The 12,650-nt window shown below is 38.1% G+C and overlaps 2 protein-coding genes across 2 annotated transcripts in view; both read right to left on the reverse strand.

The window, feature by feature from the left end:
• Positions 1–8,478, reverse strand: part of LOC122072842 (coiled-coil domain-containing protein 97) — a 9,188-nt gene extending 710 nt beyond the window's left edge. The window contains exons 1-2 of the mRNA XM_042637269.1: positions 8,214–8,478; positions 7,542–8,095 (exon numbers count right to left, since the gene is read on the reverse strand). Of these exons, the coding sequence (XP_042493203.1) occupies positions 7,542–8,095; positions 8,214–8,475 (816 nt within the window). The 5' untranslated portion in view covers positions 8,476–8,478. The remainder of the gene's footprint in view (positions 1–7,541; positions 8,096–8,213) is intronic.
• Positions 8,479–10,949: 2,471 nt separating this feature from the next.
• LOC122074625 (40S ribosomal protein S9-2-like) overlaps positions 10,950–12,650 on the reverse strand; it is a 3,782-nt gene continuing 2,081 nt past the window's right edge. The window contains exon 3 of the mRNA XM_042639535.1: positions 10,950–11,426. Within this exon, the coding sequence (XP_042495469.1) occupies positions 11,243–11,426 (184 nt within the window). The 3' untranslated portion in view covers positions 10,950–11,242. The remainder of the gene's footprint in view (positions 11,427–12,650) is intronic.

The raw sequence follows: 12,650 nt of genomic DNA on the forward strand, positions 1-12,650 counted from the left end.
AAAAAAAAAAAAGAAGAAGAATTTAACTCAAATAGCTCCATTGGTTCTGACAATTTATTGACTTGGAAACCTTAGGTAGTACGGACCAGGAGCAATGACTCAAAGGGTGATTCTGCAGGTTTGGATGATGAGTGAAGGTGTTGACTCCTGCAGCGGGCTCATTTGCCCCTACAAGGAGTTCAAGTATGGACAGGACTTATTAACATGGGACAAGGACCTTTTCCATGCAAAAGGTCTCATTTGATGGTTGGGCATCTTGTTTCATTCCACAAGGCAATTTGGGTCATCTCACACAGAATGAGAGGTTATGTAGTCCAAGAGTCGTAATTCACATAGGATCGAGAAAAGCAATTCCAACACATAGGTAAACTGAAATTTATACGCTGCCGGCTAACTTAGAGGTGGAAGATGGGTCAAGGTGAGATTGGAAATTTTCCTGATTACTAATGGCAGTATGACTTATGAGTGTAATAAAGAGGCAAACATCCCACAGAATCCTCTCTTCAGTCTCTCAGCAAGGGGAACTAAAGATAACACACTCCCACCAAACTTTATGGTAAGGAACAGTAAAAACGGACTACAGTTTCTATGAAGACTGAAGAGAAACATGCTAAATATTAAAAAGAAAACGCTGCCAATATTTAATCCCCTTCAACTCTTTGAGAATATAAGATGGGAGAAATGTCCCAATTACCTAAATGATGTTGCAGTTAGCAAAGTGGGAATCTGTAAAACATGAATAGCATTGAAGGGAAACGAGCGAGGAAATCTGAGGATGAGGTGTTGAAATACTAGGTATGCAATTTGAACTAGGCTGACATGGACCTGATTGGATCCAATCTGGATTATTCTGGGCTGTTCAAGGGTTTTGGAACGGCCAACCATGATGTCAGCCAGGGCTTGGGGGTTGATACTTAGAGTTCAACATGGCAGAGCCCAAATCCGACCTTTCATGTACACATGTAATACAAAGATATGGTAGATAGAGCTTCACATTGATTCAATATAATCTATATAAGATTTTGTGGTTGCAAGATTATGACACAAAGAAGGAAGCATTGTATCAGCAATAGTGCATCTAGTGTAGATCTTACATAGCTTAGAGGTACATACGATGTAGTAAATCAGGCAGATATGACACAACCGGATATTTTTCAAGAATGTCAGTTGTGTGAGGTCCAGGTTTGAGCCCATCTTAGATAGGGTTAAGATCGGGAAACCCCAGATTCAGGTCCTGCTGTTACAGGTTAATAAATATTTACCTAAGGCAAGGCTGGTCAGGGGTGGCACTGGCCTGGCTCAATTGACCTATAAAAAAATATTGAACCCAGAACTGGCCCAGATGTGACTGGTTTGTGAATGAACCCCAGAACTAAACAGGGAGGGGAAACCCTCCTTAAAGTGACATGGGTCCTTGCAAAATTCTTGACAATCTGTAACCTATTGTTCAGGTTAAAGTGTGGAAGGAAAACAGAATTGCAACTACAAACATATTAGTGATAATTATATTGTCAAATCAAAAGGTAAAAAGTTCAATACTGATCAATATTCACTCAATCTCTGTTTAAATATCAAAATATTGCAGTCTACATGTATGGTTAAAATGATCATAGAAGTTGAATATTAAGTAATATTTAAACAGGTACTAATGCATGTATCCTATAAATTCTGCAATTAATTGATTTGGATGACAAAGTCCACATTGCTTGTATATTCTTGCAGATTCAGTAAAAAGAAAAATAAAAATAATCCGAGAAAATGAGAAAATTTAGGAAAGCTGAGGCTCAAGTGCATAGCAAGGATGAATCTAAGATAAGTACAGGTTCCTAATAAGAATCAAGGGTAGAAAAACACACCATACATCTGTAACGATTATTAATTACCAACAGTAAAGGTGAAATTCCTTCTGTTGGGGAAATGCCCACCACCCAAATCTATTTTGATGATAACAAACAATTCCAAAATGAGCATTCTGAGGCAGCACCGTTTGATGACATTTCTGCTGTTTCTGTGTCTAGAAACAACAGAAACGATTTTTCACGTTTCTGAGAATAGAAACGGATTTTTTGGTGTTTGATAAACCTGTTTCTCGGATCGTTTTTTGCACACATTGCTGTTTGATAACAGCCGTTTCTGAAAATTTTTCTTGCAAACATTGCTAAAAGTATTCATTACAACATTGGTTTTAATTTAAAAGGAAGTCATTATATCAGCTTGAATTTACAAAGGAATGGCTTGGTTGAAACGTCTCTGTACCATGCCCACTATGGAATGCAAAGAGTAGCAAGAGTAGCTGGATTGTATCAAACAATCCAGGTCTTTAATCAAACATATAATGTGCAAATTTCAAACACCATTTTTTCTCTTAATTCTGACTCTGTTTTCATTGTGTTCCAGTCACCATTGATACAAGGAAGGGGAAAATACAATTGCTCTCTTCTCTCTTCTTCAAGCTTAGCAGCTGGTCTCAAGTTGATCCCAAGTTTGGCCAGAGTTGACTGCTGGACTGCATTCTTGCCATCAGTCACCTAATTTCTGCTTTCCAAATGCCTGTTCTCATTGTCTGGGATCTACTGAATCTGTTTCACACTTGCAATTCATTGTCATACTCTTTCAAGAGGGGGGGTGCGCTTTTGGAGGAAGCTGTAATGAGCTGGATCATATGTCCTTCTGTCTCCAGAAACTTTAGACTTGGAAAGATCACAGATTAACTAGGAGGGAAAGAAATTTGGTCCTTATTCCAAACCATAGTAAGTTGGAATTTGTGGCTTGAACGGAAAAAACTGAAGCCAACAAACCAAATATAAAACAATCATAGCACTCTGATAAAACCAATGAATCTTTCACAGATAAGATTATATGAAATCAAGAAACTCTATCAAAGTTTGAACCAAATAGAGCCGCAAGGGTTTGTAAAATCCAAATCAAAGCCCTAATGTATGAGGAAGTAATTTCTTTACTAGGGGTTTCAGTAATGGCAACGAGAATATAGTTAGAAGCTTCCAATAAGGGAGACAATCTCTGGAATTCGTTCACTGCATCGAAGGAGCTCGCCTTGCAGTCGCTTTGTTTGCAGAGAACACGCAGTGCACCGCGATGGAGAGTTGAAGTAGCTGGACTCCCGTTTGAGTTTCCCGCACCCTCAACTGGAGACGAAGATGGAGAAGGGAGGTAGCATCATCTTCGCTGGTGATTAGGTGCATATCTTTCGAGTTTTTAGGAGAGAATATCGCGCAGTTGTGGAGGTCAAGCTCTGCTTCGGCGTTGGTTTGGGTTTTGCCTCTTATGAGGTTTTAGAAGTTTTGGGGTATTTTTATGGGGATAGGGGCTATTTTTTTCGCGCTCATTTGTTTCCAGAAACGTCAAAACAAATCCTACTTGTTTCGTTAATGACGTTTCTGGAATCATAAATCACCATAAATTTCAATTTGTGTTCCTAAAAACAGGTGAAACAAAATGGATTTATCAAACACTTTTGAGGTCGTTTCTTCGTTTATCAGAACAGAAAAACAGAGAAACACGTTTCTTGCAACGTTATCAAATGGTGCCTAAGTATCATCGTGTAGCTCGTCACTTGAAGACCGTGATCAAGTAATGAAGACCATGATCATGACATCAAGAGCACTCTCAAGTCATGATATGCTCACCTCAAACAGAAGCATCAAGTAAAGCTACAAAGCCCAAGGAAGACCAAAGAAAACTCAAGCATAGTTTAGGACTCTTGCATCTCATCCATGTTAAGCAATGCATATCATAGCATAATCAAACTTAGATGGACCTTAGGTGATGTCCAAAACACCCCCCAAAATACCTAAAATATGGTAGGCGGACTTAGGCAAGAAGTCCGAAGCAAACTGGACTAAACACCGCCAACCGGATTTCTAAGTTGCTGAACCGGCTTGCCGGATCAGAATCTGTAAACTCTGATTCTACAGATCCAGCTTGCCGGATGGGATCCGGACACCAACTGGCTCACCGGTTCAGAGTCCGGATCAAGATCAATCCCCCCCAATGGCTAGTTTCCAACAGCTACTTTGGCCATATAGCTCGCTGAATCATGAACTGGATTGTCGGTTCTGTCAAAAATAGCTCCATTAGAGGATCTTTTGGCCAACAGTTTTGGGTCTTTTGAGAGCCCTATATATATATATATATATGAACATTGTTCATCATTAAACACACCTCACCTACCTCAACTCATACAATTACTCTAAGCACTCAAGCTTATTGATTACAAGTTCTGGTAAGATCCAGCACTTGCCCTCTTTCAAGCATCTCACTCATTGGGGTTCTTCTCCAATCATCTCCATCTCTCTCTCATCAAGTGAAGGACACAAGGAGATCATTATGCACATCATACACATCAATTGCTTTGGCTCAAGGAATATTGGTACACTCTTTGATAGGTAACATCTACCAATCACTCATTCATACATCCCATCTTAGATTTTCTCTAGGTTGAGCATACTCATTATGCATCTAGTGTACTTAGACCCGATCTCACTGCCCTTGTGACTTGACTGACTTCAGCATTTCTCAAGTTGGCATAATTTGCTCAAAAGGTCTAGAATACTCTATTTCTAACAGAAAATGATCTAAAGAGCAAAAAGACGAAAAAAATAATGAGTCAAATTATAAATATCGTAACAATAAAAACACTTTTTAGAAGAACTTCTTGCAAGGACTCTCTTGTCCTCTAAAGAGATTGTAAATGATCCTCTTATCATTGAAAAATATTCTGTAAAGGTGAATTTCCCCACCCATTGTATTAAAGGGGGAAATACTAGTGGAACCCTCAAGGTGATCTTGAGTGGAGTGAACTAGACTCAAGGAGTCAAACTACTATAAATCTCTTGTCTCGATTGTGTGATTGCCTAATCTTGTCGATTCAAATTTGCTTGTTATTTCATATTTTCTTTAAAATTCACTTGTGTATTGATATAAAATTAAAAGGAGGCAATATCCACTAGTCATAACCTATTCACCCCCTTTAGGTTATATTACACCTTCTTCCTTTTTCATTGGTCAGATTAAGGATAGAAAAAGCAACAATCGATATCATAGTTGTCAAAAGTGTCCCTAGGCGTCCAGGCCTTTTTTAGGGGCTGGGCGGTGCTCCACCTTTTGTTATACTTAATAAGGCACCTGCCTAGGTGTCCAGGGCGTCACATAAGATGCCTCAGGTCTCCTTTGTATCATTTGTTTTTTAAATTTCTAAAATTATATTGTTTTTCGGGACTCTATATTTAACTATTTAATTTTCTCATGTAAGGGATTTAGTACACAGACGTTACACAGGATAAGTGAATATATATACTCATCAATAGCCTCAGTCTCTCACAACTCTCTCTAGTCTCTAAACTCTACAATTGAAACAAAAGGGTGAAGGGTTTTTACGTCTTTAAGTTCAAGCTTGAAGCTTCTACAATTCTAGCGTTCTACCTCCCTTCCCATGATGGAAACAGTACCTGCGTCCTCCGGGGACTGCTCCTCTCCGGCTTCTACAAGTAAGGCTTTTGATAAGTTTGTCTCGAATTCTTGACCTGTTTTGAAGAATGACCCACTCCTACATATTTTGGTGGCGACCCGAATGGAAATTTTTCTGAGATCTGTGATAGAAGCAGAGGGGTTAGGCCACTACAGCCCCGCGGTATGGTTCAACCCGATTGACTGCGACCCGACAGATCGACCCGCGACTTGGAGGAGTATAGAATGTACTATCGTCTTGTTGAGCAAGTCATTGTAATATGGGGGGTTTCGAGCTAGGGTTTCAAAGCATGTTTTCTTGCTATTGCTTGGGTGTAATCTCTCTTCTAAATAGTGAAACATCTTCTTTTCAGCAGGACGTAGCACATCACATCGGTGTGTGAACCTCGTTAAATCTGTGTGTTCTACGGATCTGTCTTGGTTTATTTTTCGTATTTGTTGATGTTTGCTCTAATAGCTTTGTTTATAATTTTTCACACTTTTTCTTCTTCTCGTTGTGGTCCCTCTTGCTGTGTAGTGTGGTCATTATATGATTGTTGTGTTTGTGGATTGCTGGGTGTATTGTGAAACACAATTTCAGGCCAAACAATGGCCATATGATAGAGATTTCAGGCCAAGTCTAAATAGTGCTTTTTTTTTCATTCTTTTTTTATTGCTCTGTTTCTTCTTCTTTCTTCTTCCCATGACTTCACATCTTAATGGCGTGGTGTGCACTGTAATATTGTGTTTCAGATGAATATTGCAATATGGTTCTCAGATTAGGTCATTGCCATTTGCTAGCATAAGTATACCATATTGCATCGATATGATTCTTGATGTAGCATATAAGTAGAGTTATATAATTTATAATATGCTATTTAGCTGTTTGCTATACTACTAGTAGTAAATATAACGGATACATAAAAAAAGAATACTAGAACACCTAGGTCTCCTATGTGCCACCTAGCGGCCACCTTATTGCCTAACCACTTAGGAAGGCCCTCCAATGCCTTGGTTCACCTAGCACTCTGACAACTATGATCTATTTTACCCCCTCCCCTCACCCCCCCCAAAAAAAAAATTGCTGTTCAAATTGGTGGACATGAGTCAAAATAATGGAAATGCCACCAAACGTCTGCCAAACTGAAGAACTCCACATAATACACATAAAAATGGTGGTGCCTGGATTTTCAGACTGAGTCTCATTTCCCCATTCTGTCTTGAATACCTTACAACCTTGATCTACTTTGAATTTTGTCCACACCACAATCAACTGAATATACCAACAACTAAATGAATAAGAAAACAAACTGGAAGGGAAAAGAAAGATACAATGACAACCCATTCACAGAGTAACATGTCATAGTTACCATCCAATAAGCAAGAAGCAATTAAGTGCACTTCACAGAGGTGTAACCCACACTTATTTATCCCAATGATCAAAGTGATTAGAGGGATAAAGTTTCTATTATATCGGGTGGGGAACAAAGGAAGAAGATCTCATTAGTTATTCCTGGTGATGAACCTATCTTGCAAGTCGCATCTCAGTGAACTATAATTGCAAAGAGACAAGCTAGTTGTCTAGGCTGGGAGGTTCATGGGAACTTGTTTCTAGCCATAGCAGCAACCACGTGTCAATACACTTTTTTTTGGGGGCGTGGGGGGGGGGTTCTAAGAGGGCAGTCGTCCATTGTAAGAGAAAGGACACACACATTGAGTTTTGAGTTGGTGCTTGGAGGGAGCTCTTGCTTCCTTGAAAGGTCAGAGCTCAAGAAATTGAGTTAATTATGGTAACCGGTTAAACATTATACCAGTACAATGATCCCCAGTGACAGAAATAATGACGAGAGGCCACTGTGACAGAACAAATGCATCGAGTGCAATGTGGACAATGTTTAACCATTTAAAGTTTTTTCTCTAAATATGTAGTTGCACTCATTTACTGTAATTATCCACAGAGTCCATATTACTTCTAGCATAAGCAATCACAAACAGTTTGAACAATGAGGTTTGACATTCAAAATTTGAAGCTTCACCAAATAGAATGCCGAAAAAGCAAAACGTTCAAAATTTACCTCCGAACTAAGCGGATTCTCCTTCCCCTTATCGCCTTCTTCTTCCTCTTCCTCCTCCTCCTCCTCCTCCTCCTCCTCCTCCTCCTGTTCTTCTTCTTCTTCTTCTTCTTCTTCTTCTTCCTCCTCCTCGTTTTCTAGGTTTCTTTCATTGCCGACCCAGTCCTTCTCAGGAACACCCAACCTTTGCTGCTCTCCTCTAATCTTCGCAATCAAAATTGCTTCTTCCGACCTCCGCATCAGCGTCTCCGACCACCGTTCCCCCGTACGGGCCATACTCCTGCCCGTAGGATCCTGAAATTTCCCCACATACTCATGATGTAAATACGGCTCCCTCTCCCTCATCGCATCCTCAGAGAAGTAGAGCCCCTCGTTGATAAGCTTATTCAAGTAAGCAAGTCGACGATTCTTCACTTTCACCGATCGAGAACGGACCTCCTCCGCAGTAGGACTAAGTAAGCTACGGAAATGCTTTAGGTGCCAATTCACTTCATAATCGTCGTTTAAGACATCAAATCCTTGAAGCTCTTCGCTAGTCAGTTTCGATCCATAACGCTCTGTATCCATTCAAAGAAAGAACAAAAATCATAATTTTAGGGTTTAGAGGAAGAGGGAAAGTGAGAGAGAGAGAGAGAGAGAGAGAGAAAATTGTTTGGGAAAGATAAATTTTAGTACCTAAGAAAACGGCAGCGTCTTTAGAGAGGAGGTTGAGGAGAATGGACTTTCGTTGCGAAGCGTTGACAGCGGTTTCTTGGACTGCGACTGGAAAATAGAGGTTCTCCATCGAAGATAACCTCTCCGCTATAGCTTCCATGGCGGAGCTGCTCAGAGCCCTCGTTTCCTGCATCTCTCTCTCTCGCTCGCTCGCTGAGACCATCTGGCTGGTTCTGTTAACATCTTTGGTGAAGAACGAATGGGACGGTCTATGGGCATACATGACCCAGAACCACACAACAATGGTCTGGTCGTGGTCTCTGGGTCAGTGAGCTCCTTGAACCAGTCTACTCTGACCTGGATCTGTGTCTGGGCTCGAGGGAGCACGTGCTATGGAGAGAGAAATTAGGGTTTCTAATAAGGGTTTAATTGGTTCAGTTTCGGTTCAATTCACGATGAACAAGGTTCAAATAAAAACTGAACCGAATTATATTTGGTTCCAATTTTTTGGAGGAGAAACCTATTCCGTTTCGTTTATCCGAATTTATTTGGTTTCAAATAATATAGACATATGGTCATATAAAATGAGGAATCATTACCTAAATACTTGCATCTAATATAGGTTGTAAATGGATAATTGAAAATCCGTATTCGATCCAGGTTCGTATTCATTTAGGGGTATTCGTATTTAGAAAATACATATCCATAAATTATTCAAACCGGTCTGAAAACTAAGCTGATACGAATATGATAATCCGATTATTATTCGATTTATTTAACTATCTGATGGTAAAGAATATCCATGTCTGTTTCTCCAAATTTGGTTCTTTCATTAAAAGATTAAGTAAATATATTAATTTTTATTACATAATAATAGTGTAGAAATATCATATGTGATGCTAGTCATGATGGATTTGTGTTGAGTTCAATTGATCAAGATGGATTTATATAGTTATTAGAGCACCAGGTGTTTTTTTTAGATAAATCTACTCTATATCTCATATCTTCTCAACATTTGAACAAAAAATAGATTTAGACTAGACTCTTAAAGTTGGTTTTTATTGTGATTCTAGGTTATGTGATTCCAAACTAAATTGTTTGAGTTGATTTCTGTATTTGTTGTGACTTGTGAGTGAGTGAGCATGTGTGATGGCTTTCATTTAGAATTACACACGGGTAAGCAAAGAAGTCTAAATTATAATCGAATAATTGGATTATCGGATTCGAATATTCGGTATAAGTTTCTTAAACGGATTGGATCGGATAATATCTGATTACCGTTAAGATAAGCAAATTCGAATTTAAAAGTGTTTTAGGTATCCGTTAGAATAAACGGATCGAATTCATATAGGCTCCTATTAAACGGATTCAAATTCGGATAGGCTCTTGTTCAAGCCGTTTACATCCCTATTCTAATGTTCAAAACACATATAATATCAAACATTAATGCGACAAAAAAACCAAAACAGATAGTACAAGTTTTAAATGTGTAAATTTCAAAAGAATATGGCCAAAAAAAAAAGGAATATAGTGATATGATATTTTTTTTTTTTAGAAAAAAATATTATTATTAAATTTAGAAAGGATTTAACAAACTACTGATGTCCGCAATTAGTGATATGAATTGATGAATTATTACTTGCATAATGTTCAAAACAATTAAAACATCTAACATTAATGTATATATATATATATATATATGTTCCACAATCCATTATAAGCTCCAAGCTTAACGACATATAAGTTAACATCATCCAATATCAATTCCAAATTCATAACACCATAACAAATAAGACATGTTTAAAGTCCTATTGAGAAATGTGATTTGGCTATGTTGTATTCCATTGTCGTTATATAGTCAACATTTCTACGAAGAAAAAAATATAGTCAATTAAATCTTAGAGTGATACATGTTTATTTAGAATTGGGAATCATTGCTTTAGAAAAACTGTTTAATAGAAGCATCAATTTGTAGATCAATTTCAGGCTCTGTTATGAACTTGAATTAAATGTGATATCATGAGAAATGTGAACCTTCTAGTCAACTTTACATCGATGAGAGTATGGAGAAAGAGATATGATCAGTCAAGTAACTATTGTATAAAGCATGTGTTAATGTCTTCAGAAAAACAGCAAAAATTAATAACGATTTCTAAAGTCATTTAAAATGAAGAATGTTCGCCATTTATCACTTTTTACCATATGCGTGAGAAACAAACGGCAAAATAGATTTAAAACGGTTAAAAAAAAATTTTAAAAAATTAAAAAAATGCCGTTTTAACTTTCAAATGCATTCTTGATTATTGGGTGAATTTGCACCAAATTATGCAAACCCCATTCAAGAATGGTTCCCGTAAAGCACCAAATTATGAAAACCCCATTCAAGAATGGTTCTCCATAAGCACCAAATTATGATCTACATTCTTCTACTGGCAACCCATTACTCCATTTCCCCAGCAAAACAAAAACAGTGTGAGCTGGAAGATCAAATCTACAACGAACGAAGGTACGAAACTCGGCTGCTGCACCTGAAACCCTCGCTACGTAGCCCCGGGGGGGGGGGGGGGGGTTGGAGGGAGCCGTAAAGGGAAAAAGAGGAGCTACCAGGCTATGAAATTTTATAACTCCACACCATCATATAATGGGCAAAAAAAAAAATCAGTTAAACAAATTTTGTTTGTAAATACACACACCCTTATTTATATTGAGGCAACAATGCTTTGTTAGTCTGGAAAGAGTAAATTAGATTCTGAAAAATTATACCCAAGATTCCTTAATATTAGCAAAAAGAAACTCACAATTCTCCACAAAATGGTCAAGGACGACTAGCTACAAAGAGCACATATGAACCTACAGAGAACTTGAACGGGGACTCAGGATTCTCAACATCTGAGCCCTGAGGTACATAACATTACGCAACCAAAACTTCTCGGCTAAACCTCAATGGGGAGTTCTCAACTTGACACCAACTACAACTAAAAGTAAGATCACCAACACAAAACCAGAGATCCAGATTTCTGTTATTACCAAGAAAATGGTCAAACTAAGGTTCAATCCTCATCCTCTTCTTCTCCATCACCACCGGCAGCCTTCTTAGCAGCTGCCTTCATGTTCCTTCGCTTCACTCTTCCTGGGCGTCCACCACCTAGAGGACTGGTGAGTGAGAAATCAATGTGTTTCTGCGAGTCAACCCTTACCATGAAAGATGGAATGTTGACAACCTGCCTTCCAACCCTGCACAGCAGAGAGTAGAATGCCACATTAAAAGTTATGATTAATTTCAAAATAAGACAGACATCAAAGCTAGAAAACTGTAACACCCCCCTTACTAAAGAAGATTATGTGACCAACTCAAATGATTTCAGAAAAAAAGAAAACATATTATCAATCAATTAAAGACTGAGAAACTTGATAATACACTTTTAAGAAAACTGACAGATTGGGAGAATAAAGTTATGAATGCTGATAAATTCCCTTTCCAAATTTAACATAAAAAGTGATTCATTAATAAAGTAGCTCCTAGATATTTTAGTTCTCTCAAAAGGGCAGCCATAATTTGGCGGAAAACATAAAAAAAAAAAATCACCAGAAAAACCTGCTCAAAGAAGAGGGGTGGGGAAAGAAACAGGTAACTCGGGGACTTACAACATCTACATTGAGCAAATGCCAGTGTAGATGTGAGTATGCACCCTTCAACAGTTAAGCAGTTCAAAGGTTGTGCTAAAACCAACATAGTAACACCAATTCTAATCACATATTTCAGGTATGAACTTTAATAGCTTTGGACACTAAACAAATAACACACCCACCCACGTCTGTCTTAGAATATTTAAAAAAAATGTAGTATGTGAGAGACCCATTATGAATCTCAAGCTATCAAGGTTTTTGTACCTAAAATTTGCAATTTGGCTTCTTAACATATAACAACAACCCAGATCTTCCAGATAATATACAGCAATGTAAATTTGATTTCTCAGGATAATCCAACCCCCATATGGAAATCGGTATCAGAAGACAGCTTTCTTGTGGACATATATGGAACAGAATTGTGGAAAAGCTATATCAGGATTGTGACAATTGCATGACCAATGCAACAAAAGACACCTGTACCTGTATGTGTATGTTGGTGGTGGGGGGATAAAAAAACTGAACTATTAGAATATAACAATATGACCATCCACAGATCATATGTATCTCTTCCTAGAGCTGCACCATCAATCGTCAGCCACTTAAAAACCAAAATGTAAAATAAAACCAAAGGCATGTAATTACAAAGAGATATAATATACCGGAACAAGATAATTTGCAATGTATTAACAAATACCAGTCTCACAACATTACATACATCCAAGCTCATGAATTTATTCCTCCCCCGGTTTTTTTTGTATCATCCTTTTCCTAGTTGTTTTGTTTGTTTTAGTTTGGGGATCCCCCTTTAGTTCGCCTGTATTCTGCTCA

The sequence above is a fragment of the Macadamia integrifolia genome, chromosome 3 (genome assembly GCF_013358625.1).
Source record: "Macadamia integrifolia cultivar HAES 741 chromosome 3, SCU_Mint_v3, whole genome shotgun sequence".
Taxonomy (NCBI): Eukaryota; Viridiplantae; Streptophyta; class Magnoliopsida; order Proteales; family Proteaceae; genus Macadamia; species Macadamia integrifolia.